The 27,249-nt window shown below is 37.6% G+C and overlaps 1 protein-coding gene across 1 annotated transcript in view; it reads right to left on the minus strand.

The window, feature by feature from the left end:
- Positions 1 to 27,249, minus strand: part of Muc16 (mucin 16, cell surface associated) — a 193,892-nt gene that overhangs the window by 20,402 nt on the left and 146,241 nt on the right. Inside the window, exons 61-76 of the mRNA XM_085844433.1 lie at positions 19,247 to 19,312; positions 18,219 to 18,340; positions 18,073 to 18,131; positions 17,770 to 17,942; positions 15,901 to 15,936; positions 14,413 to 14,478; positions 13,368 to 13,489; positions 13,223 to 13,281; positions 12,928 to 13,100; positions 11,579 to 11,614; positions 6,738 to 6,803; positions 5,290 to 5,405; positions 5,134 to 5,192; positions 4,837 to 5,009; positions 2,766 to 2,801; positions 1,018 to 1,083 (exon numbers count right to left, since the gene is read on the minus strand). Coding sequence (XP_085700559.1) covers positions 1,018 to 1,083; positions 2,766 to 2,801; positions 4,837 to 5,009; positions 5,134 to 5,192; positions 5,290 to 5,405; positions 6,738 to 6,803; positions 11,579 to 11,614; positions 12,928 to 13,100; positions 13,223 to 13,281; positions 13,368 to 13,489; positions 14,413 to 14,478; positions 15,901 to 15,936; positions 17,770 to 17,942; positions 18,073 to 18,131; positions 18,219 to 18,340; positions 19,247 to 19,312 — 1,428 coding nt within the window. The remainder of the gene's footprint in view (positions 1 to 1,017; positions 1,084 to 2,765; positions 2,802 to 4,836; positions 5,010 to 5,133; positions 5,193 to 5,289; positions 5,406 to 6,737; positions 6,804 to 11,578; positions 11,615 to 12,927; positions 13,101 to 13,222; positions 13,282 to 13,367; positions 13,490 to 14,412; positions 14,479 to 15,900; positions 15,937 to 17,769; positions 17,943 to 18,072; positions 18,132 to 18,218; positions 18,341 to 19,246; positions 19,313 to 27,249) is intronic.

Raw genomic sequence — 27,249 nt, forward strand, 5'->3', positions numbered from 1 at the left:
GTATTCTCTCTGCTTCATCATCACATTTAGGAATTATCCTCTCTTTTCCTTGCTAACATCCTAAGATACTTATTGGATGTTTTGTCTAAAGAATGTTATCTATGCATACCAGTAGAAAAATCTTTATAAAATAGAAATCTTACCAAAACTACATGAACTCTAGGATTACTCATGACTCTTTTGAACTTGTAATATCAAATTCAAGTTTATCTTACTGTAGTTTTGTTTTACACATACATATCTATATGACACTAAATGTCTTCCTTGTTTTCTCTCAACTTTACATATTTCTTACTGAAACTAGACTTTACACTATTGACAAGACTAGCTTGTCAGCTTTGACAAGAGCCCTCTTTCTTGTCTTTCCAAATGCTGGGATTACAGATAGGCTACTATGTTGTGATGTTAGTGTGGGAAGCACTTTAACCACTGAGCAATCTCCCTAGTCCCTAGATGAATCTTCTTGTTTGGCATTCAATCCCCCTTTTAATCTGTTTTCTAGTGACCTTTTATCATTAGTTATTTATCCATTCCACAACTACTAGCATGTGCCTGTGTATACTGAATGAGACATACAGAATCTATACTGGGAACTCAGCTTTCTTGCTTCAATTTCTTGATTCTATCAACACAGTTTGTCAGTGTGGTTCATTGAACCCTCACTGATACAGTACTCCTAGAAAATACTCTATGACTTATTTATCTGAGTCACACCTACCCACCTTGAGAGACTTGGTTCAGGTGAAGCTTTCTCCAAAAAGTCATTCCTTCTTCATATTATGCTATATGACTCTTCTCCCACTAAAATTCATCCTCATCATACTGTAACTGTTAACTCAGAGTCTGGTGCTTGCATGGAGGGCATCATCTGAATTAATTGCTAGACTTATTTTTATTATTATAATGGACTTGACCCTAGGATATTTACATCCTAGTTTTAGCTGTCATGTGGAAGTTAGGTAGTGAAGATATGGAATGAAAATCGTATCTAAGATATCAAAAAGAGCTTCAACATACCCACAGTGGGTTCTCCTTTCACAAATGTTGATGAAGAAGGCACAATGGTGCTAGATGACTCTGGAGCTGAGGAAACATTATCATCAAGATGGATAGAGACTTCACATATTTGGGGAACCTTCCTTCAGTCCTCTAACCATAAAAACCATTTTCAGGTGGATCATACATAAGAATGAAGGAAAGAGTGATTGCCTGAACTAAGGGGGAACAAGTATTTGAATAAAATTCTTTCAAGATAGTGACAATCAATAGCAGGAGAGGATAAGAAAATGGGCTAGATGAATGGGAAGTGAAAAATGTAGAAGAGATAAATGAATGAGTAGAAAGATGAAAGACAAATTGATAATCAAAACAAATTCAAGAATAAAAATAAAGAGTGATGGAAGGGAGATAAGAACTAAGGAAAGGGCTGGTGAGATGGCTCAGTGGGTAAGAGCACCCGACTGCTCTTCCAGAGGTCCAGAGTTCAAATCCCAGCAACCACATGGTGGCTCACAACCATCCGTAACGAGATCTGGCACCCTCTTCTGGAGTGTCTGAAGACAGCTACAGTGTACTTACATATATTAATAAAATAAATCTTAAAAAAAAAAAAGAACTAAGGAAGAATAGGTAAATATATGAACATAATGATAGATGGACATGTGTATGTGTGTATGTGTGTGTGTGTGTGTGTATGTGTGTGTGTGTATGATGGATGAAAGGAGGATGGCTGTGGGTGGATATATGGATAGATGAATGGATGGATAGATGGATGGACAGATAGATATAGAGAACAAGGAAGGTTGAAGGGCACAACTACCAAGAACATAACTGGACATAGATGGATAGATAAACTGACAGATTTATAGGGAAATGGTTAAACACACGGGTTTATGAGTGCATAGATGAATGGATAAGAGGATAGGTTAATGGATTGATGGGTGAACAGATATCCAGGAGAAGAAAAGACAGAAAGGAATAATTCCAAGTAGGCATACAGACAGAAGAAGACAGATTTGTAGATGGATGGAAAAATTGACAGTGTATTGACAGTATTGATGGGTGGTTATTTTTTTTTTTTTAGCTGGCTGGTTGGTTAGGTGGGTATGTCCATGTATTACTAGAAAGCAAAGAATTAATTAAAGAAGGATAAGTAGTCAAATAGATAGAAATATTGGTAGATGATACAGGAGGTAAAATGGATTAAACAATAAATATTTGAAGGAAAAAACAAAAGGAATGAAGGTAATACATGAAAATGAACAAGGAAATGGATGGGAGGATACACAAGTAGATCTATGGATGGATGGATAGCTTGATGGAAATATAGTATCTGAGGATGAATGAATAAAGAATAATAGTAAAAAAAATAGCTAGAAAGATAGAAAAATGGACTACTGAAAAAGAGAATGTAAAATTTTTACCAAACCGCTTAAGTAGCCATCAGGATTTTGAACTTGATAATGAAGCTCCTACTAGGAGACAATTATTTGTATAAGAAGACATAAACTACAGATTTTATCTGAACTCAGCCCCATAATTCTATAGACAAAGCTTGTAAAACATTTTTCTTCAATCAAGAGGAGTGAAGAAAAATCAGAAATCTAGCACTTGTGCTGAAATTCCAAGAAGAGGCCAAGGACAGTGAATTTTCTTCCACTAGTCCTTTGTCCACTCAAGAGACTGGCTTGTACTTAGGAAAGTTTCTTTTAGAAATGAAGAGACCTGTATGTACCAACACCTAGATAGCGCAAATTGATACATACCTGTATAAAGTTCTTCTACACCATGTTCATTATAACCTATAACAAAAACGACACTCATAATGGGAAGAAGCAACATGGTCCCCCACACCATGCCTTGGTATGTGTGGAACAAATTTGTATGCTTGTCTTTGCATATACTTATTTAGCATCTAATACTGTTCTATGATCTGACATAAATGTCATCATGAAGAAGAATTTATTGCCATTTCAGCCAGCCAACATTTTCTTACCACCTTTAAAGTGCCTTCTTAACAGAGGCTTTCCTAAGATCTATTGATATGCCTCACTCTCCATTTTATATACCCTGTCATCTTTCATTCTACTCTCCTTCTATCTACTCATTTAATTGATATTTACTGAGTACTTTCTGCATGTGGTTATTCCATTTCCATTTGGGAAGGATAATACCTACATTTATTTTGTGATTTCGAAAATATAGTGACTGAATGAAAACTCAAATCATCAAAACTCTGATTAGAAATAAACTTGTTGGAAATTCACCTTTGCCTGTCTTTACTTCTTATTGTTAAAATGATGGTAATAGAGAAAAAGATAAGAAACCAAACAATTTGGATTATAAGATAGAGAAATTTAATATTAAACCGGAAGACTGGTGAAGGTCATATGCAGGCTCTTGGGAGAGAAAAAAACCTAATTAATTACATAGGGTCAGGAAATTGAATAGAGGTATGTAGCAATGGAGGGTGGGCAACTGGGGGGGGTAACCAACAGAAAGTCCCAGGTGCCAGGAAAGCAAGAGTCTCCCATGACCCATCAGGGATGACATTAGCTGAAATACCCAACAACGGGGAAAGAGAACCTGTAGAGATCATATCCAGAGCTTAGGCATAGCCCCCAGTAGAGAGATGGGGCCACACACCCATCTCCAAAATTTAAACCCTGAATTACTCCTGTCTAAAGGAATTACAAGGACAAAGAGTAGAGCAGAGACTGAAGGAAATCCTCAGACTACTCCACCTGGGGATCCATCATATATGCAGCCACCAAACCCAGACATTGGTTTTATTGCTGATACCAAAAAGTGCTTACTGATAGGAACCTGATATAATTGTCTCCTGAGAGGCTCTGCCAGATCCTGAGCAATACAGATGTGGATGCTTGTGGATTGAGTGCAGGGACCCCAATGAAGAAGTTAGGGGAAGGACTGAAGGAGCTGAAGCAGTTTGCAACCTCACAGGAAGAACAATATCAACAAACCAGATACCCCAGAGCTCCCAGGGACAAAACCACCAACCAAAGAATATACATGGAGGGACCCATGGCTCCAGCTGCATATGTAGCAGAGGATGGCCTTATCTGGCATCAATAGGAGGGGAGGCCCTTGGTCCTGTGAAGGCTTGATGCCCCAGTGTAGGGGAATGCTAGGGTGGTGAGGCAGGAGTGGGTAGGTAGCAGGGGGAGCACCCTCATAGAAGCAGGGGGAGGCGGCAGGGAAGTTGAAGGGGAACCCAGGAAAGGGGATAACACTTGAAATGTAAGTAACTTAAATAACCAATAAGAAAGGAAAAATATTGTAACAGCAATTAATATTGGACCTTGTGTATTGTAATACACAATACAATACAAGTGGCCATTTAAGATGTGCTTGCTAGCGCAGTTATGACATGACTATTATGGATAACCAACTGATTTCAGAATGTTTTGGGGCTTGTTTTAATTCAGGTACTGTAAATCTACTAAAAATATCTATGGTTAGGAAGGTCATAAACACAATAGGGAACATCGTTATTCCTAACATGAGGCTTTCATAAGATGTATGGCACATAAGACATGGAATCAAACATTTATTTTCATTCTTGATCATACAAGCTTTTCTTTGTATTAAATATTTTCACCTATGATCATACAAGAATTTCTTTGTATTTGACATAGTTCAGACAAAATTTTCGGACTCCATGTATTGAGAATAACTGAATGTTAAGTGATCAGGCATAAAGAGGACATTTGTCCTATCTCATCTGAAGCTCAGTGAGATTTTCATGTAGAAGAAAGTATATGAATATAAAGATTGCCTGAGGATATCCTATAAAAAACCACAGAGCACACTCACCATTGATATATAGACTACCATTGTCCAGTGAGTAGCTGCCCAGCTGGGTGATTCCATGAGTTAGATTGTAAATCTCTAAGTACAGCTCTTGGATGTCCATCTCAGGATTTTCAGGGTCATGGTGGTAGATGCAGATGACATTCACACCAGTGGCTGTTCCATTCTTCCTTGACCTAGAAAGAAAGGAGAATTTAGAAAAGTCATAGTGTAGATCAGAACTAGAATGGAGATGAAGGAAGGAAAATAGTAACCACAATCAATGGTAATTCCTATCAAATGAACAGAAAACGAACTCACCTAAGGGAATCCAGTCTGCAACTTGAATTGAAGGAGCCATTCTGGAAAAAGTGACCAAGCTATGGAGAAGTAAGGAGGAGGGAAAGGAAAACAGGTGTTGAATAAAGGATTCAGATGAGATTTATATCCCCTAGGCTCCTAGGATAAGTTTCTTACCAAGTACTGCACGACACTCTGTGTTGAGTTAAACATGGCTGAGCCATTGCTCATATTTGATACATATGGAAGGTTGGATATGGTGAAGTTGATTGTAAGAATCTTTAGATGGTGCCCTATAGTTGTGGGAAGAAGAAATGTAGGAAGTACTGAGAATTTGTATACCAGAGTAATATCCTATTCTCATCATCTCGTTTTCTCTTATAGTCCCACTACATCACAGAGTGTCCAATTAGGTCAGAACCTACACAACTTCTTAACTCCATATCACACAAACACCCTTTTCTGAATCTTCTTCACAATAATTCTCTTTTCCACTACAGCTTAAGTCTTATATTCTTATGACCAGAATATTTTCCCTGCAGACTCATTGTCTAAAGATGTTCTCTATGCTAAGTACTAAGAGAGTCTTTCTGGAATTAAAACTTTCATAGGATGTTTTATGATTCATTATTACCAATAGTTCTATGTGTACTTTCAGTGTCAAGTACAACTTAAAAATTTGGCACTTAGGTTAATATTGGTTGTCAAGTAGTCACACTTGGGAAGGAGAACTGAAGAATTGTTTACATTAGATTGACCTGTGGGGATATCTATGGGAGCATTTTCTTGATTGCTATTTGATGTAGAAGACCTAATTAAATATAGGCAGCATCACCACTAGGCATGTGGGCTTGAATTATTCAATAAATACAGCTGTTATGATTCTGCAAGCAAGGCAGTGAGCAATCTTCTCCCACGATCTGCTTTTGGTTCTCTCTCTAGGTTTCTGCTCTGAGTTCCTACTTAGTTCTCCTTAAGTATAGGCAGTGTAGAGTGCATGATTAAATAAATTCATACTTCCACAAGTTGCTTTAGGTTAGATTTATCACAGCAAGTGAACACAAACTAAAACAATATGGAAGTCCTCTTGTGCTGACTTCCAGTCTCATTTACTCATGTATCTTGAGCCTACCACTATGACCCAGTAAGTGCTGAGCATAGCATATAAAGGCTGTATTGGGAGTTGAGCATTATGATTCCTTTAAATAAAATTCCTCCCTATTCTTTCCATTCATTATATTGTTGGTGGCCACTGAGCCCTCACATTAAAATTTTGACTTCCAGGAATACATCATGTCTCATTTATTTGTATCACTCCTATTCATCCCGAGATAATCAGTTTAGGAGGAATTTTCATTAGAAAGCCTTCCCCTTTCTACATTATATTATATACCTATTACCATACCCACAAACATTCAAAGTATTGTAGTAGTCTATTTGTTTTACAAGCCTATTGGTTACATATAGGCAAGTATTTGATTGAGTTGTTAGTCTGATCTTTGTGCATGTGAAGATGACCCTGAGACTAAGATCTTCACGTGCCGGTTTCCTCATTCTATCAAATGGTGGAAGAGTCAAACAGGGGATCTAATCAAAGGTAGACAGGCAGAGGAATTCCGAGATACCTGTGGTAGGTTCTGGATGCAAAGCTGTAGATGGAGAAGGTTGCATAGTGGTGGTTTGTTCAGGAGCTGTGGAAAGGATTGTCGTTGTTGAACATTTCATGCTCCACTTATCTACAATTATTCCTACTCATCCTGAGAGATTTGATTCAGAGAAGATCTTTCTGAGAAAGCCTTCCCCCCTTCTAAGAATCTTTTGGTCACTTTATATGCCCCAGTACAGGGGAACGCCAGGGCCAAAAAGGGGGAGTGGGTGGGTAGGGGAGTGGGTGGGTAGGGGAGTGGGGGTAGGTGGGTATGGGGGACTTTTGGGATAGCATTGGAAATGTAAATGAGGAAAATACCTAATAAAAAATGAAAAAAAAAGAGAATCTTTTGGTCAAAGGCAGAAACAGCATTCACAGGTGAACTATGAACAAGACTAAAGAGTAATTGTGTGAGTGAAAGTATGAGCAAGTCTATGAATGAAATCAATGCAAATATTGAGATTAGTGATAAGCTGAAATAATGAGCAAAGAACACGGATTAGGAAAATAGAAAGCATGAATAGATGAAGGCAAGGAAGGATATATAAAAGGAAGGCCAAAACAGAATTCAAAAAGAATTACATCAAAGAGAAATTGGAGAGATAGAAGAAAGGAAAGAAGAGTTAAATTATATATCCTACCTTGCATTTATCCATCCATCCATCCACCCACCCACCCACCCATCCATCTATTAATTCTCCTGTGCATTCTTTTGTATTTCATTTGTTTCTTCTGTCTCTGCCTCCTTTATTCATGATTGTATTTATTCACTCATACACCATTCATTGATAAAGCCATATCACTGCCCATTTGTCAGTTCATACTTTCTTTTTTCTTTATCCATTGAAACATACATCCTCCTGTCCTTATATTTCTGACACACCTGTCTATATATTCATACATCCACCACATATAATCATTTTACCCATCTATCAGATACTCAGCCCTTCCAGATATATGTAAGCTGATTTCTAGTGTCTGTTTGTCCACATTTATTCATTTTTACCTTTGTTTACTGTGAATTCACATACCAATCCATTCATGTATCCATGCATACAGTGCCTATCTGCTTATATATATACCTATCAATCTATTCAATACTTTCATCTACCCATTCATATATCTATCCTATAATGTGCTTATTGAATCATGCACACAGACACACACACACACAGACACACACACACTTGTTTATCCACATTCATTAAAAATTTTGGCATGGCTCTCAATAGAGAATTCTCACAAAATTAACCACAAATGGTGGAGAAAAAAATTTAAAAAATAAGTCCAATATCCTTATTTGTCAGGGAAAAAATTAAAACTTCATTAAACTTTCATATTAACCCTATCAAAATGACTAAGATCCAGAAAACTAAAAAACAAAACAAAGCAAACAAATAATAAAAATTGGCATTGTTTATGATGGAAGAGGAAAAATAATTCCCTTTTAGTGGGGGTGTAACCACTACAGAAAAAAATGTAGATATTCCTAAAAATACGGGAAATAAATCTAGTATAAGAATCAGTGTATTCTTGAGAATATACTCAATGGAGACTATATGCTATTATTGAGGAACATGCTGCTCTATTAACAATATTTAGAAAATTGAAACATAGAAGCCCATTAACTGATGTATAGATAATAAAAATATAGTATGTTTATATGATATTATTAAGTTTGTAAGTATACTACAATTATCAAAATCTCTGAGTTCGTTATGTGTATCAGTCCTATTGTATCTGAAAGATCCTATTTCCTAGCAATTATCTTCAATTATCTGGCCTATATAATTTCAAACCACACAAAATTACATCACTGAGAATGGGAATTGGACATAAAATTCCACCCCTAAGGAAGAAACTATTTGTAACTGATAATTGCTAGAAAGGGGAAAATTAATTTTCTCCATTGGAGTTCCATTGTATACCTCTCCCAGAGCAGGTCTTGTGTCTAAAGATAGTTGGACAACACAAAATAGACTCCTTTTTGTTTGTTTTTACTACAGTAAAAGATTTTTGTTTCATACTCTTTTGTTTTGAATTTATTGGTCTTATTGGTTTTGTTTTGATTTACACTTTGGGGAGGATTTTGAGGAAAATAAAAAAGAGAGGAAAGAAAGAGGAAATACATGAATTTGGGTGAGTAGGGAATGGGGATGTTCTAAGAGGATTTGGGTGAGAGGTAAATATGATAAAAATAAATTATGTAAAAATTTAAATAAAAATTATATAGTTAAGAAATGTGTAGGTAAATGGGTAGAGCTAGAAATAATCATTTTTAATGAAGTAATCTGGAGCCAGAAAGAAGAGCATATACTTTCTATTATTTGTGAATGCTAGCTTTGAATTTTTAGATTTGTATGTTTTATTTGATAGAATATGGTGATATTAGAGGATGAAAGGGAACAGTGCAATAGGAAGTGTGAAATGGGGAAAGAGTTAGGGTAGCCAGGTAGAGGGGAAATCAAGGGAGGGATAATTAAGGTTAAGTATTCCAAAGCCAGATGGAACTCTAATACTGTAGAACCTTCCTAAAATATGTACATATACACATATAAAGTGTCTAAATGGAATTTCTATATAATAAGATGACAATGCCCCAATAGAGACCACACCATATGATGACAAATAAAAGCCCAGCACCAGGAGTAGATTATTCATTTTACAATTGATGGCAAATGATGTTTTACAGAATCCCAAATATTACAGGCTATTACCAACACTTTTGGTTACTCTCTGGAACATGTTGGTTAGACACATGTTGGAGTCATAGCACATAGAGAAATAAATCTGGTGCTCAGCTGAAAGCATTATAAAGAAATCACAAAAGGAGTTTAAAAACCTAAGAAAGAGATCAGGAGTCATATATGCAAGCATCAGCAACAGAATACAAGAGACAGAAGAGAGAATCTCAGGTGCAGAATATACCATAGAAAACATTGATACAATAGTCAAAGAAAATGCACAAGGCAAAAAAACCCGATAACCCAAAACATCCATGAAATCCAGGATACAATGAGAAGACCAAACCTAAGGATAATAGGTATAGAAGAGAGTGAAGATTCCCAACTTAAAGGGCCAGTAAATATCTTCAACAAAATTATAGAAGAAAACTTCCCTAACCTCAAGAAAGTGATGCCCATGAGCATACAAGAAGTCTACAGAACTCCAAATAGAACAGGACCAGAAAAGAAATTCCTCCTGACATATAATAATCAAAACACCAAATACACTAATCAAAGAAAGAATATTAAAAGCAGTAAGGGAAAAATGTAAGAAACATATAAAGGCAGATCTATCAGAATTACACCAGACTTCTCACCAGAGACTATGAAAACTAGAAGATCTGGAGCAGATGTCATACAGACCCTAATAGAACACAAATGTCAGTCCAGGCTACTATACCCAGCAAAACTCTCAGTTACCATAGATAAAGAAACCAAGATATTCCATGACAAAACCAAATTTACACAATATCTTTCCATAAATCCAGCTCTACAAAGGATAATAGATGGAAACCACCAATGCAAGGAGAGAAACTACACACTAGAAAAAACAAGAAAGTAATCTTTCAACAAACCCAAAAGAAGAAATGAAAAGAGAGACATAACAACAAAATATATCTTAAAATAACCATCCTGTTTGTAGAATATTAACAGTTGAAAATATTAAAATCATGTTTTACAAACATCATGGAAATATTATTGATAATTTTTCTCCCTGTGCTTGAAATTAGCATTTTCTTAATGTTTAACTTCAAAGAGTTTGTGCTATTTTGAAAAATTTAAAATATACTTACTGATAAGATAATTTCTCTCCTAGAAACACTGGTAATCTTTTTAAAGTAAACTCATTGTTAGACAATATACACAGCTATATAATGTGTTTTAGATACTCTCTTACTATGTCAGATGCTATCATATAAGGGCTTTTGAATATATTTCTTTCTTTCTTTCTTCCTTCCTTCCTTCCTTCCTTCCTTCCTTCCTTCCTTTCTTTCTTTCTTTCTTTCTTTCTTTTTCTTTTTTTTTTAGCTTTTGGAGATAGGGTTTCTCTGTGTAGCCCTGGCTGTCCTGGAACTCACTCTGTAGACCAGGCTGGCCTCGAACTCAGAAATCCGCCTGCCTCTGCCTCCCGAATGCTGGGATTAAAGGCGTGTGCCACCATGCCCGGTTTTGAATATATTTCTTAAGGATTCATTTTTAATATTTTATGGTATTTTACTATGCTTAATCCCCAAAGAATATCTTGTATGTTTTAAAACAATTTAGTATTCAACATTAGATATAGGATCTTCAGTTATGGATAGTATTAAATATTCATTAGTGATATTTTAGGGTATGAACGTGTATGAATATAAAAGTTGAACAATTTTTATGTACTTTTTGATTCTCAAATACTCATTATTAATATGTTTGATGTATAAAATGCATTTCAATAATACAAAAATTTAAGAAAAAAAGAAAAATAAGAGAGAGAGCAGGCAATTTTAGTCAAAACATTTAAATAGTCATTAGAATTTGCATATTGAAAATGTAGCCCCTGATTTTGGCACTTTGTTTTAGGAGACATAAATTACAGTTACCATCTAAACTAAGCTCCATAATTATGAGGGGTACACCCTGGCAAATATAGTTATCCAGCCAAGAAGAGTTTGGAAATTTCAAAATTTAACTAAGAGCTTTAGTTTCAAAAAGAGACTAGTGGTTTTTCTTGGGACCTTGGCCTCTATGAAGAGATTGGCTTGTGTTTGGGGCAATTTTCCTTTAGAAATGCTGAGAAAAGTATGCGCCTCTGTGGGGTTCTGTTGATACGTACTTGTAGGAGGTTCTTCTGGATGAGGTTCATTATAACCTAGAAAACAAAACAAACAAAACAAAACAAAACAAAACAAAACAAAAAACATGTAAGAGGAAGGGAGGGTGAGCGAAGGAAAGGATAGCGGCTACTTTGGTCCAAATAGCAGTGTACCACCCTTCCATATATTACTGAACATTTATTCATGTTATAAGATCTTTAAATCATCATAGAGAAAACTTTTCTGGTATTTCAACTATACCCATCTTTTTCTATATCTGTAGCATGTTCCTAATAGGTTATTACAAAACATTTTCATACCTCACTTACAATATAATATTCATCAATAGACACTGTCATTTCCCTTCTATTCAACCATTATGTATTCATCCAGAAGATACTTATTGAGACTTTATTGTGTGCAGTACTCTATTTTAATTTGAAGTATGTAGCACATACAGACAAAAGTTAAAAAATGAAAAAGTTTTGTCTCCACAGCAGTTCACATTAGGAAAAGGTACAGATGATAGTTATTTTTTTCTTTGCATCAGGTATAATGTATAGATTATGCAAATGCTGACTATAAAATAAAAATAGGATGTAAATTGTACACAAATCATTGCAAGTGATACAGATCAGATATAAAAAGCAGCATGGAGTTGATGTCCATGGGAGGCCTTAACTTCTCTGAGATGAAAGGGAGAGGGGATGATGAGAGAGGTGAGGTAAGAGGGAGGGACTGGAGGAGAGGAATGAGGGGAAGTTTTGATTGGAATATAAAATTAATAAATAAATTAGTTAATGGAGAGAAATGAAAAGCAGCTTGTCAATATTTAGATCAGTGGAAACTCAGTGTAGGAACATGCAAGTTCTTCATCTGTGCTTCACTTTTTAAAAAAATCAGAGTAATGTGGATACATGATATCTCTTTGCCCACTGCACAGGATGTTACTGTTAAAATGGCTTGGCAATTTATAGGACCTTGAGTCATCAAGCAAACTGACAATTGTCTGGATATATCTGAAAGCGAGTTCATATATCTGGTTAGTTAAGGTGCAAAAACCAAGTGTAAATATATGTGGGTATCATAAACATTGGGATATATTCCTACATTCAACAAGAAGTAGGAAGAAAGCTCAGAAAATGTATTCATATCCCTCTTTTGCTGACTTTGTATACAATATAGCCGTACACCCCTACTGACCAACCAAGCTATTAGGTTGGTCTTCTTGAATTCTTGAAACAAGGTGTTAAGAACATAGAGTCAACTGATAGAGTCAACATAGAGTCTAGACAGTACTATCAATAATACTGATAGATTTAGAAAACAATAAGGGATCCCATGGGGACATTCCAGAGATCATGCTTACCATTGACATGTAGACTTTCTTTGTCAAGTGTATAGTTGCCCAGCTGGGTGATTCCATAGGTAAGATGGCTCAGCTCTGAGTACAGTTCCTGGGTGTCAATCCCAGAATTTGCAGTGTTATGGTAGTAGGTGCAGATGGCTTCTACAGCAGTAGCTGTTCCATTTTTTTCAGGCCTAAAATGAGAGGATTATAGACTTTAGAAAGTTTGCAGTGTAAATAAGAACCAGAACAGGGAAGGAACAAGCAGAGGACTACAATAATAGATTCTTGGAAAATGGACAGAAAGTGGACTTACCTGAGGGAATCCAGTCTGCAACTGGAGTTGAAAGAACCATTATGGAGCAAGGGTTCAAGCTGAGGAGAAAAACAAGGGAAATAAAATTTGGATAGAGTGGGTAGATGGTATTATCAAACAGAAACTACTGGAATGAGGGTCTTACCAGATGCTTCAGAACAGTCTCAGTGGAGTTGAACACAGCTGAGTCATTGTTCATATGTGCTGAATATGGAAGATTAGAAATAGTGAAGCTGACTGTGACAGTCTTCAAGTGGTACCCCACAGCTGGAAGAGATAAGAAGAGGTATAACTAATGGTTTATCTGGGACCACACTGGGATCCCATCCTTGTGTCTTAATGCCTATCAATGTACTCACCCAAGCCACATTAATATTTCATTTCCATGCCAAACCCATTCACCTTTCTGAATGTTCCTAACATACTTTGTGTGTACTTCCTCATTATGATTACATCTTCTCTTATCCATGTTACCACCCTGCAAGTCTCATAAGATATACTGTCTAACAGACTTTTTCTATGTTGAACTTTAGAGAACTGTTATGATAAGAAAGTATCACTGGGACTACCCTATCACTCCTACAACTCACAGATTTTGTGTAGTTTCAGTGTCTGGTTTGAGTGTTTTGATTTGTTATTCAAAGCCCTTTTCATTCTGGTTTCTTATCACCTTTTAGCTTTGGTTATTCCTAAGTTTGGACCTACCATTATGTTTTTATGGAATCTAGACTAGAAATGCAAGGCTACATTAGGAGATGGACTTTATGCTCCCTGGGAGCCAAACTTTCCCTGATTCTCACAGAATATTATGTTTTGCTAGGTCAATAAGCCCCCATTGTTGGAATCATTTCCAACAATACTTCATGTCTTATTTATCTGAATCACTTCGTCTCATAACGAGAGATTCATATTAGGTTGAAATGTTTCTAGGAAGCTTTTCATCTCTATATCATGTGAGCTACATGCCCACACCTATTTTCTCACTGTAGTGTAATTGGTCTGTTTATCTTGAAATTCTTGTGGCTGTATGAGGGTGGGTAACTGTTTGAGCTGCTATTAATCTTTGTCTCTGTAATGATGGATATGATATTAGCTTCTTCATAAACTTGTGTGTAGATCTCATATAGACATCAGGTGTTGAAGGTATGAGACAGAGGATCTTATAAAGATATAAATAGGTCCTCTAATACCTGTGGTGGATTCTGTTTGCACAAGTATTGATGGGGAAGGCAGCATAGTAGAGGCTGTTTCAGGATCTGTAGGAAGGAATAGAAGGGATGGCCAAATAAGGATGTAGTTAGAGCTGCTCTTGCAGCAGTAATCCAAATCAGAAAAAAAAAAAACCCAAAAACTGTAGATAGATAATACGCGAAAGAAATTAAAATCAAAATGGCTGGTGGTAATGTTAAAAACCCTGTAAGTGAAACTAATTCAGATAGTGAGAGTAGTTGGCTGAATAAAGGCTGATAAAGGAGAACAAATTAATTGGAAGACACTAATAGAATCATTAAATAGATGAGAAGAAGAATGGATAGATGAAGGGTCAACTCATAGTTTAAGAAGTAGAAGGAAGAAAAGAAGGGAGAAACATAAAATGGACATGATGAATTGTTGGGTGAGTTTTAGGGTAAGTAGTTGAATGAATAGGTAGATGAGTAGTGGGTGGTTATTGGTTGATTATCAGGATGATAAATGGGTAGATTATTGAATGGTGGATGGATAGACAAATGCATAAGTGATGAATGGTTGGATACATGTACATATCATTAGGTAGATGCACAAACAAAAGAGAGAAAGGAAATGAATGCTAAACAGATCAATAGATAATTGAATGTATGTAGGTAAATATTTTGATGAAATCACACATGCACACAAACACACACATAAACACACACACACATACACACACATTATATATACACTGAAGGGTGTGTGGTTGTATAGTAGATTTGTATATGGTGGATAGACACGTATCTAGGGGAGATAATACATACTGGGTTGGAATAAGTGTATGTGTGTGTGTGTGTGTGTGTGTGTGTGTGTGTGTGTGTGTGTGTAAGAGGGAAATATCAAAGATACATAGAACAATCTAGCAAATGGGGAGAAGTACAGAAGTATGAATGGGTGGATGAGTTCCAGATTGGCAAAGGGCTAAAAGAATGAGTAGAAAAGGAATGAAAGAAAAAATAATTATAGTAGAATGAAGAGGAGAATAGATAGTTGGATAGATAGATGACTAAAAAGGTGGTTCTGCAGGGAGAGTAACTAGAAAATAAAAGAGTTTAAAACTGCAAACACAGATAAGTAGGATACTGAATGAGTGGTCCATTTTTATCAAAATACTTAGTAGCCATCAGAATTTGCTACTTAACCACAAAACCTCTACTACATTTATAATAGTATTTGTTTTATGTGACATAAACTGCCCTCTCTGCATTAATTTAGCTTAATAACCCCATAGGAAATTTCAATTTTTTCTTTTCATTCAGAGGATTGAAAAAAATTCAGAAATACAACACTAGAGATTCAGTTCCAAAAATAAGTCAACACTTCTGCATCTTCCGTCCACTGAGACTTTGTTCCCTCTTAGAGGACTGGCTATGTTTAGGACAAGCTTCCTTTAACAATGAGGAGAAAAACATGGACCAAGACCTAGGTCAGGCTAAACTGATACATACTTGTGGTTGGTTCTTTTGTACCAATTTCATTATAACCTAGAAAAACAAAATAAAACATACGGTAATTGTAATACATAAGCCTTAGCACCACACATTAGTCTACGTGGAAACAATGTACATGTGTATCACTTTGTACAATGACTGAACATCTACTAATGTTCTATGGTCTGACTTAACTGACATTAGGAAGCATTTCCTGGTGTTTCAACTGAATCTAACTCCCATTATGTGCCCCCCCCCCCCATGAGTGTATATGCCTTATTTCCACACATCACTTTCACCATATTTATATTCATCCACTTATACAATCATCTTTTCCACTCTCTATATATTCATTTCAAACATCTGAAGTTAGTATGTGTTAGACTGCATTTCCACTTGAGGAATAGAGTTGAACTAAGCACTCCATGCTTAGACTGGCACAAAGTGCACAAATAACTTATTTGTTCTTGTGTCAACCATAATGTCTGTATTAAAATAAATATTTAGAAAATGTTAAGAATGCTGGCTGGTCTTCTATCAGTGTGATAAAAAAACTAGAATTACCTGAAAGAAGGAACAACAGTTGAAAACATGCTTCTGTAAGTGGCAGGATCAACCTAGGATAGACTAAGGCTAGCAGGTGGCTTTCTTGGAGGTGGCCCACTGCTTTTGCAGTGTTGGGAGATAGTAAGACAACACAATTGTCCTGATCTCTGAATTGGGCCTCTCCCCCCAAGAAGAAAAGGGGGTCAAAAGCGGGCCACCGACGCACCAACGCACCACTCTGAGAACAACCATAGATTGTTCCAGCCCTAAGTCAGCGCCGGATGTCCTGACTTCAAGATGGACCCTGATACCGCCAAGTTCCTGCTCTCCCCCCCCCCCCCCCCCCCCGTGTAGTCGCCAAAAGAAAAATTTCTGCTGCCCCATCCCTCCTGCTGAGGTGCATTCCTGCTGCCCCATTCCTCCTGCTGAGAAGTACTTCCCCTTTTGCTTGTGCATTTAAACCTTGGGCCTGGCTAATACAGTGAGACCTTGATGCTACTCAGACTGCTTCCATGTGTCGTTCATTGCACAATGTTCTCGTCTCTCTCTACCCCCCCCCCCCCAATTTGGTTATTAGGAGAAGGTCCCCTCGAGACCCTCAAATAACTGGACCTGCTGGACGGGTCATTGCAGGGTGTGCAATGGGTGAGCTCTGTGACACAAGGTCCCAAAGAGACTTCATCTCAGGATTGGTTATTGCCGGTGATATGCTTTTCCTGTCATTATTAAATTAATGTAATAATGCCTGGGCATTAGCTCCCCCTACATTGATCATATTTCCTCATTTTAACAGAGAGAAACTAAATCATGTGTAGGTAAAAGAACATGCCTAATCTAACATTAGAACCTCATATACAGATAAACTTATGTTAGATTGGGCATGTCCTTTTACCTACACATGCTTTAGTTTCTCTCTGTTAAAATGAGGGTAAACATGGTAAACATGGGTGAATACTTATTGTGACCTGACAATACAAGGAATTGCCAAGGAGAGAAAGCTATAGGAACTCCTTTACGGGCTTTTGGAGATTGGTTTAAATACACTACATTGATCCACCCCAATTTCTAGTAGCTCTGTCCTGTCGACATGGTTCTTGAACTGTAAAAGAAATAGAAAGCAAGACAACAACCAGTATTTATATCAATCTTCCTGACTTTAGACACAGTGTAACCAGCTATATCTAATTCCCCAACATGCTACTTGTGGGTGCTTCTGAAATTTTTGAAGGAAGACTATTGGAATATGGATGCAACTGGTCTAGAAAGCGATCATCAACTTTGAAAGAGTAGAAAAATTAAGAAGGATGGAAGACATTTCAGAAAAAAACAGGCTATGCTCACCATTTACATAGAGACTATTTTTGTCCAATGTATAGTTGCCCAGTTGAGTAAATCCATGGGTCAGATGGCTCAGCTCTGAATACAGCTCCTGTGTGTGCAGCCCAGGATGTTCAGAGTAATGTTGGTAGGAGCAAATTACATTCACATTAGTTGAGTTTTGATTCTTCTCAGGCCTAAAAATGATGATATATAGAGAATCTAAGGATATCCTAATGTGGATGAAAGTGTCAAGGAAGGAGTAAGCAGTAAAAAGATCAAAATAGGTATAGTACTTCCTGGAAAATTACAAGGAAGAGGCCTCACCTTAGGGAGGTCAGTATGCAGCTTGAGTTGAAGGAGATATTCTGGAACAAGGGTCTAAGCTATGGAGGAAGGCAAAAGGGAAAACGTTGGATGAAGGATGTACATAAAGTTTGTTCCACAAGGAGTTTCCAGAATGAGGGTCTCACCAGGTGCTGTAGAACACTCTCAGTAGAGTTGAACATGGCTGAGCTATAGTTCATGTTTGCTGAATATGGAAGATTAGAGATGGTAAAGTTGATTGTGAAGGTCTTCAGATGGTGCGCTCTAGCTATAGGGAGACAGAAAGATGTCTATAACAGAGTTTGCCAGATACTACACAAGATTCTAATACTCATCAAGTTCTGTCTCCTAGTATACCACCACCTGTCATTGCACACATCCAGGTCAGAGCTGAACATCTTCTCTCCATGCCACATTAATTCCCTTTTCTGAATATTCCTTATATGTGCTATCTTCTTCACTATAAAACACTAGCTTGTATCTTTTAATATCCAGGCTTTTACCCTACACAACTCACTGTGTGTCCTGTCTAAATGGATTATTTTTATGACAAATGCCAGGAAAGTACTTCTGAAATGAAAAAACCCTCTAGGACATCACCAGTGCTCTTATAATCAATGTCTTCCTTTGGAGTTTTAGGGTCAAGTTCATGTTTTTCTAATTTAGCATTCAAGACTATTTAGTGTATTCTTTTATGATTCAGCATTAATTCCTTATCAATTCTGTGTCTAACATTATGGTTCTCTTAGTTCTTGGGTGGCCATGGAGAGTCATTACTGAGTGCTGGGCTTTATGCTTCAAGGAAATTGAATTCCTCATATTTCTTATTTACTCTTGATGGGTACTGAATCCATACTGTTAGAGTCTTTCTTTATGGCACCAAATCATGACAATTTATCTATTCTTTCTACTTATCATAGGAGATTCAGTTCAGATGGAGCTTTCTATAGAAGGTCTCTACACTCACTTCTATTGGGTCAGGTCTGTTCATTTCAGAAGGCTAATAGTTGCATGAGGGAAGATATTTGGTTAAAATGCTGATCTAACCTTTGTGATTGTAATAATAATCCTGACACTCGATATTCATAACCTAGGTTGAGATTCATGTAAGTCAGATGGTGGAAATGTGGGACAGATCTTCACATCAAGTATAGGAAAAGGCTTCCCCAAATACCTGTGGTGGATTCTGGCTGCACAGATGTCAGTGTAAAAGGCAGGATGGTGGTGCTTGGCTCAGGAGCTGTGGAAAAGGGAATCATGAGTGATAGACAGAACCCCAGTAGAGTCAAGGGAAAGGCTTATAGTAGTGTTCCAAGCCATACTAACAAACAATTCACAAGTGATACTACCGGAAGATCCAGCAATTCCTTTCCGGGGCATATACCCAGAGAATGTTCCAACTTGTAATAAGGACACATACTCCACTATGTTCATAGCAGCCTTATTTATAATGGCCAGAAGCTGGAAAGAACCCAGATGTCCCACAACAGAGAAATGGATACAGGAAATGTGGTACATTTACACAATGGAGTACTACTAAGCAATTAATAACAATGAATTTATGAAATTCTTAGGCAAATGGATGGATCTGGAGGATATCATCCTGAGTGAGATAACCCAATCACAAAAGAACACACATGATAAGTGGATATTAGCCCAGAAACTTAGAATATCCAAGACACAATTTGTAAAACACATGAAACTCAAGAAAAAGAAAGACCAAAGTGTTGATACTTCTTAGAATGGGTAACAAAATACCCATGGAAGGTGCTACAGATACAAAGTTAGGAGCTGAGACTGAAGGAAAGACCATCCAGAGACTGCTCTACCTGGGGTTCCATCCCATATACAACCACCAAACCCAGACCGTATTGTATATGCCAGAAAGATTTTGCTGACAGGACTCTGATATAGCTCGCTCTTGTGAGGGTATGTCAATGCCTGGAAAATACAGAAGTGGATGCTCCCAGTCATCTATTGGATAGAAAACAGGGCCGCTAAAGAAGGAGCTAGAGAAAGTACCTAAGGAGCTGAAGGGGTCTGCAACACTATAGGTGAAACAACAATATGAACTAACCAGTACCTCACAGAGCTGTGTCTTTAGTTGCATATGTAGCAGAAGATGGCCTAGTTGGCCATCACTGGGAAGAGAGGCCCCTTTGTATTGCAAACTTTATATGCCCCAGTAGAGGGGAATGCCAAGGTCAGGAAGCAGGAGTAGGTGGGTTGGGGAGCAGGGCAGGGGGAGGGTATAGGAGGCTTTGGGGATAGCATTTGAATGGTAAATGAAGAAATTATCTAGGGGTCACCTGAGCACAGAGTCTGTGGACACCCGCAAGGTCCCCAGAGGACTCTCCACTCGATCTTAGGACCTCTGGTGAGTGGAACACAACTTCTGTTCCAATCCAATGGTGCGGGACCTTAGACAGCATTAGGGAAGCAGAAACCCTAGCGTGATCATAGTCACAAGTCCCTTCCAGTCAGTGCCAGCACCTGGTCACCTTGGACACCGAGTCAGCGGACACCCCCAAGGTCCCTAGAGGACAGCTTCTGAGGAAGACCCTGTTTTGGGCTCCAGACATCCAGGCACCTTCCCTGCCAGAGGAGAGGTGTCCATTCCCCCCCTTGAGGGCTTTGCCAGAGCACCTGGGTGAGCCATCTTGGCTCCCAGATCCCTCTGAGACTAGTCTGCACAGGTGAGAGTGTGGACTAGAGAAGCTAACAGCTTCTGGGAAAGGCAGAAGTGACACAGTTTCTGGGACAGGTCCTGTTTTGCACCTTCATCTTCTGCCAGGAGGCACGTTCAAATACCAGATATCTGTGCACCTTCCCAGCAAGAGGAAAGCTTGCCTGCAGAGAGTGCTCTGACCACTGAAACTCAGGAGAGAGCTTGTCTCCCAGGTCTGCTGATAGAGGCTAACAGAATCACGAGAGGAACAAGGTCTAATTAGAGAAAACTATGACAACTAACTTCAGAGATTACCAGATGGCGAAAGGCAAAATAAGAATCTTACTAACAGAAACCAAGACACTCACCATCATCAGAACGCAGCACTCCCACCTCACCCAGTCTTCGGCATCCCAACACACCCGAAAAGCTAGACCCAGATTTAAAAGCATATCTCATGATGATGGTAGAGGACATCAAGAAGGACTTTAATAACTCATTTAAAGAAATACAGGAGAACACTGCTAAAGAGTTATAAGTCTTAAAGAAAAACAGGAAAACACAATCAAACAGGTGATGGAAATGAACAAAACCATATAGACCTAAAAAGGGAAGTAGACACAATAAAGAAAACCCAAAGTGAGGCAACGCTGGAGATAGAAACCCTAGGAAAGAAATCTGGAACCATAGATGCGAGCATCAGCAAGAGAATACAAGAGATGGAAGAGAGAATCTCAGGTGCAGAAGATTCCATAGAGAACATGGGCACAACAATCAAAGGAAATGAAAAATGCAAAAACATCCTAACTCAAAACATCCAGGAAATCAAGGACAGAATGAGAAGACCAAACCTACGGATAATATGAGTGGATGAGAATGAAGATTTTCAACTTAAAGGACCAGTAAATATCTTCAACAAAATTATAGAATAAAACTTCCCAAACCTAAAGAAAGAGATGCCCAGGAACATGCCCAAGAAGCCTACAGAACTCCAAATAGACTGGACCAGGACCAGGAAAGAAATTTCTCCTGACACATAATAATCAGAACAACAAATGCACTAAATATAGATAAAAATATTAAAAGCAGTAAGGGAAAAAGGTCAAGTAGCATATAAAGGCAGGCCTATCAGAATTACACCAGACTTTTCACCAGAGACTATGAAAGCCAGAAGATCCTGGACAGATGTTATACAGACACTAAGAGAACACAAATGCCAGCCAAGGCTACTATACCCAGCCAAACTTTTTTTTAAAATCATGGATGGAGAAACCAAAGTATTCCATGAGAAAACCAAATTCACATATTATCTTTCAACAAATCCAGCCCTTCAAAGGAAAATAACAGAAAAAAAAAAACAATACAAACATGGAAACCATGCCCTAGAAAAAGCAAGAAAGAAATCCTTCAACAAAGCTAAAAGAAGACAGCCACAAGAACAGAATGCCAACTCTAAAAACTCTAAAAAAAATAATAGGAAGCAACAGTTACTTTTCCTTAATATCTCTTAATATCAATGGACTCAATTTCCCAATAAAAAGACATAGACTAACAGACTGGCTACACAAACAGGACCCAACATTTTGCTGCTTACAGGAAACCCATCTCAAAGAAAAGGACAGAAACTACCTCAGAGTGAAAGGCTGGAAAACAATTTTCCAAACAAATGGTCTGAAGAAACAAGCCGGAGTAGCCATTTTAATATCTAATAAAATCAACTTCCAACCCAAAGTTATCAAAAAAGACAAGGAGGGACATTTCATACTCATCAAAGGTAAAATCCTCCAAAAGGAACTCTCAATTCTGAATATCTATTCTCCAAATGCAAGGGCAGCCACATTCATTAAAGAAACTTTAGTAAAGGTCAAAGCACACATTACACCTCACACAATAATAGTGGGAGACTTCAACACACCCCTTTCATCAATGGACAGATCGTGGAAACAGAAACTAAACAGGGACACAGTGAAACTAACAGAAGTTATGAAACAAAATGAACTTAACAGATATCTACAGAACATTTTATTCTAAAACAAAAGGATATACCTTCTCAGCATCTCACAGTATCTTCTTCAAAATTGACCATATAATTGTTTACAAAACAGGCCTCAACAGATACAAAAATATTGAAATTTTCCTATGCATCCTATCAGATCACCATGGACTAAGGCTGATCTTCAATAACAACATAAATAATAGAAAGTCAACAATCACGTGGAAACTGAACAACACTCTTCTCAATGATACTGTGGTCAAGGAAAGAATAAAGAAATACATTAAAGACTTTTTAAGGGTTTAATGAAATTGAAGCTACAACATACCCAAACTTATGGGACATAATGAAAGCATTTCTAAGAGGAAAACTCATAGCTCCGAGTGCATCCAAAAAGAAACTAGAGAGAGCACACTAGCAGCTTAACAACACACCTAAAATCTTTAGAACAAAAGGAAGCAAATTCAACCAAGAGGGGTAGACAGCAGGAAATAATCAAACTCAGGGGCGAAATCAACCAAGTGGAAACAAGAAGAACTATTCAAAGTTTCAACCAAATGAGGAGCTGGTTCTTTGAGACAATCAACAAGATAGATAAACCCTTAGCCAGACTCACTAGAGGGCACAGGGACAGCATCCTAATTAACAAAATCAGAAATGAAAAGGGAGACATAACTACAGACCCTGAAGAAATCCAAAACACCATCAGATCCTTCTACAAAAGGCTATACTCAACAAAACTGGAAAACTTGAATGAAATGGACAAATTTCTAGATGGATACAGGTACCAAAGTTAAATCAGGATCAGGTTAATGATCTAAATAGTCCTATATCCTCTAAAGAAATAGAAGCAGTCATTAATAGTCTCCCAACCAAAAAAAAAAAAAAAAAGCCCAGGATCAGATGGGTTTAGTGCAGAGTTCTATCAGACCTTCAAAGAAGATCTAATTCCAGTCCTTCACAAACTATTCCAGAATATAGAAGCAGAAGGTACTCTACTGAATTCATTCTATGAAGACACAATTACTCTGATACATAAACCACAGAAAGACCCAACAAAGATAGAGAACTTCAGACCAATATCCCTTATGAATATCGATGCAACAATACTCAATAAAATTCTCACTAACCGAATCCAAGAACATATCAAAACAATCATCCATCCTGACCAAGTAGGTTTCATTCCAGGGATGCAGGGATGGTTCAATATATGGAAATCCATCAACATAATCTGGTATATAAACAAACTCAAAGACAAAAACCACATAATCATCTCGTTAGATGCTGAGAACGCATTTGACAAAATCTAACACCCATTCATGATAAAAGATAAGGAATTCAAGGCCCATACCTAAACATGATAAAAGCAATCTATAGCAAAACAGTAGCCAAAATCAAAGTAAATGGTGAGAAGCTAGAAGCAATCCCACTAAAATCAGGGACTAGACAAGGCTGCCCACTTTCTAACTACTTATTCAACATAGTATTTGAAGTCCTACTCAGAGCAATTCGACAACCAAAGGAGATCAAGGGGATACAATTTGGAAAGGAAGAAGTCAAAATATCACTATTTGCAGATGATAAGAGAGTATACATAAGTGACCCTAAAAACTCCACCAGAGAACTCCTAAACCTGATAAACAGCTTCAGTGAAGTAGCTAGATATAAAATTAACTAAAAAATGTCAATGGTCTTTCTCTACACAAAGGACAAACAGACTGAGAAAGAAATTAGTGAAACAACCCCCTTCGCAATAGTCACAAATAATATAAAATACTTTGGTGTGACTCTAACTAAGGATGTGAAAGACCTCTATCATAAGACCTTCAAGTCTCTGATGAAAGAAATCAAAGAAGATCTCAGAAGAAGGAACGATCTCCCATGCTCATGGATTGGCAGGATCATTATAGTAAAGATGGCTATCTTACCAAAAGCAATCTACAGATTCAATGCAATCCCCATCAAAATTCCAACTCAATTCTTCAATGAATTAGAAAGGGCAATCTGCAAAGTCATCTGGAATAACAGAAAATCTAGGATAGCAAAACCTCTTCTTAAGGATAAAAGAACCTCTGGTGGAATCATCATGCCTTACCTAAAGCTATACTACAGAACAATTGTGATAAAAACTGCATGGTAATGGTATAGCAACAGACAAGTAGACCAATGGAATAGAATTGAAGATCCAGAAATGAACCTACACACCTATGGTCACTTGATCTTTGACAAGGGAGCTAAAACCATCCAGTGGAAAAAATACAGCATTTTCAACAAATGGTGCTGGCACAATTAGTGGTTATCATGTAGAAGAATGTGAATTGATCCATTCCTATCTCCTTGTACTAAAGTCAAATCTAAGTGGATCAAGGAGCTCCACATAAAACCAGAGACAGTGAAACTTATAGAGGAGAAAGTGGGGAACAGCCCACTATATAAGACGATATGGGCAGAGGGGAAAAATTCATGAATAGAACAGCAATGGCTTGTGCTGTAAGATCAGGAATCGACAAATAGGACCTCATAAAATTGCAAAGCTTTTGTAAGGCAAAAGACACGTCAATAAGACAAAAAGGCCACCAACAAATTTGGAAAGGATATTTACCTATTCTAAATCAGACAGGGGACTAATATCCAATATATAAAAGTAACTGAAAAAGGTGGACTCCAGAAAATCAAGTAACCCCATTAAAAATGGGTCTGAGAGCTAAACAAAGAATTCTAACCTGAGGAACACCAAATGGCTGAGAAGCACCTGAAAAAATGTTCAGCATCCTTAATCATCAGGGAAATGCAAATCAAAGCAACCCTGATATTCCACCTCACACCTGTAGAATGGCTAAGATAAAAAATTCAGGTGACAGCAGATGCTGGTGAGGATATGGAAAAGGAGGAACACTCCTCCATTGTTGCTGTGATTGTAAGCTGGTACAACCACTGTGGAAATCAGTCTGTTGGTTGCTCAGAAAATTGGACATAGTACTACCAGAGGATCCCGCAATACCTATTCTGGGCATAAATCCAGAAGATGTTCCAACTGGTAAGAAGGACACATGCTCTACTATGTTCATAACAGCCTTATTTATAATAGCCAGAAGCTGGAAGAAACCCAGTAGTCCCTCAACAGAGGAATGGATACAAAAAATGTGGTAAATTTACACAATGGAGTACTACTCAGCTATTAAAAAGAATGAATTTATGAAATTCCTAGGCAAATGAATGGACCTGGAAGGCAGCATCATCCTGAGTGAGTTAACCCAATCACAAATGATCTCACATGATATGTACTCACTGATAAGTGGATATCAGCCCAGGAACTTAGAATACCCAAGAGACAAGATACAATTTGCAAAACAATGAAAGTCAAGAAGAATGAAGACCAAAGTTTGGACACTTTGCCCCTTCTTAGAATTGGGAAGAAAACATCCATGGAAGTAGTTACAGAGACAAAGTTTGGAGCTGAGATGAAAGGATGGACCAACTAGAGACTACCATACCTGGGGATCCATCCCATAATCAGCCTTCAAATGATGACACCATTGCATACATTAGGAAGTGTTTGCTGAAAGGACCCAGATATAGCTGTCTCTTATGAGGCTATTCTGGGGCCTAGCAAACACAGAAGTGGATGCTTACAGTCAGCTATTGGATGGATCACAGAGACCCCAATGGAGGAGCTAGAGAAAGTACCCAAAGAGCTGAAGGGGTCTGCAAACCTATAAGTGGAACAACAATATGAACTAACCAGCACCCTCCCAGAGCTCGTGTCTCCAGCTGCATATGTATCAGAAGATGGCCTAGTAGGCCATCATTGAAAAGAGAGGCCCCTTGGTATTGCAAACTTTATATGCTTCAGTACAGGGGAACTCCAGGGCCAAGACTTGGGATTGGGTGGGTAGGGGAGTGTGTGTGTGGGGGAGTGTATGGGGGACTTTTGAGACAGCATTGGAAGTGTAAATGAATAAAATACCTCATTAAAAAAAGAAAAATACAAGGAAACCAGGAAGCACACAAAATAAATTTTTATTAAAGTTACATTTACATGCCAAAAAAGAAAGAAAATATCTAATAAAAAATGCCAAAAAAGTAGAAGGAGAGAACTGACTCCACAGAATTAAAAATAAGTGGACTATAAGAAAGAATGATTATGTGATTTGAGATACAACTAAATCTCTGAAGGAAATTTGTTCAGGGCAATGAAGATTGTGAGCAGTCATTACTTTGAAGCCAAAAAAGGAAGTGATAAACTGAAGATAAATGCTCCAAACATATTTCAAGATGAACAGAACATTAGAAATGGGAGCTATGGGAAGTGGCAGAAATAAGTAAATGGATAGAATTACTGTATGAGTGAAAAAGTATATGTATAGGTGGTTTGTATGGGAGAATGGGTGCATAGATGAATGAATAGATTAAATTCAGCATAAAGTGGATAGATGGATGCATTGGGAGGAATGAATGGATATGTGGGTAGGTAGATATAGGGGGTAGATACATGGATATATGGGTAGATTGTTAG

Source organism: Mus caroli, unplaced genomic scaffold (assembly GCF_978045245.1).
Source record: "Mus caroli unplaced genomic scaffold, Mus_caroli_1 scaffold_11, whole genome shotgun sequence".
In the NCBI taxonomy this organism is placed as follows: domain Eukaryota; kingdom Metazoa; phylum Chordata; class Mammalia; order Rodentia; family Muridae; genus Mus; species Mus caroli.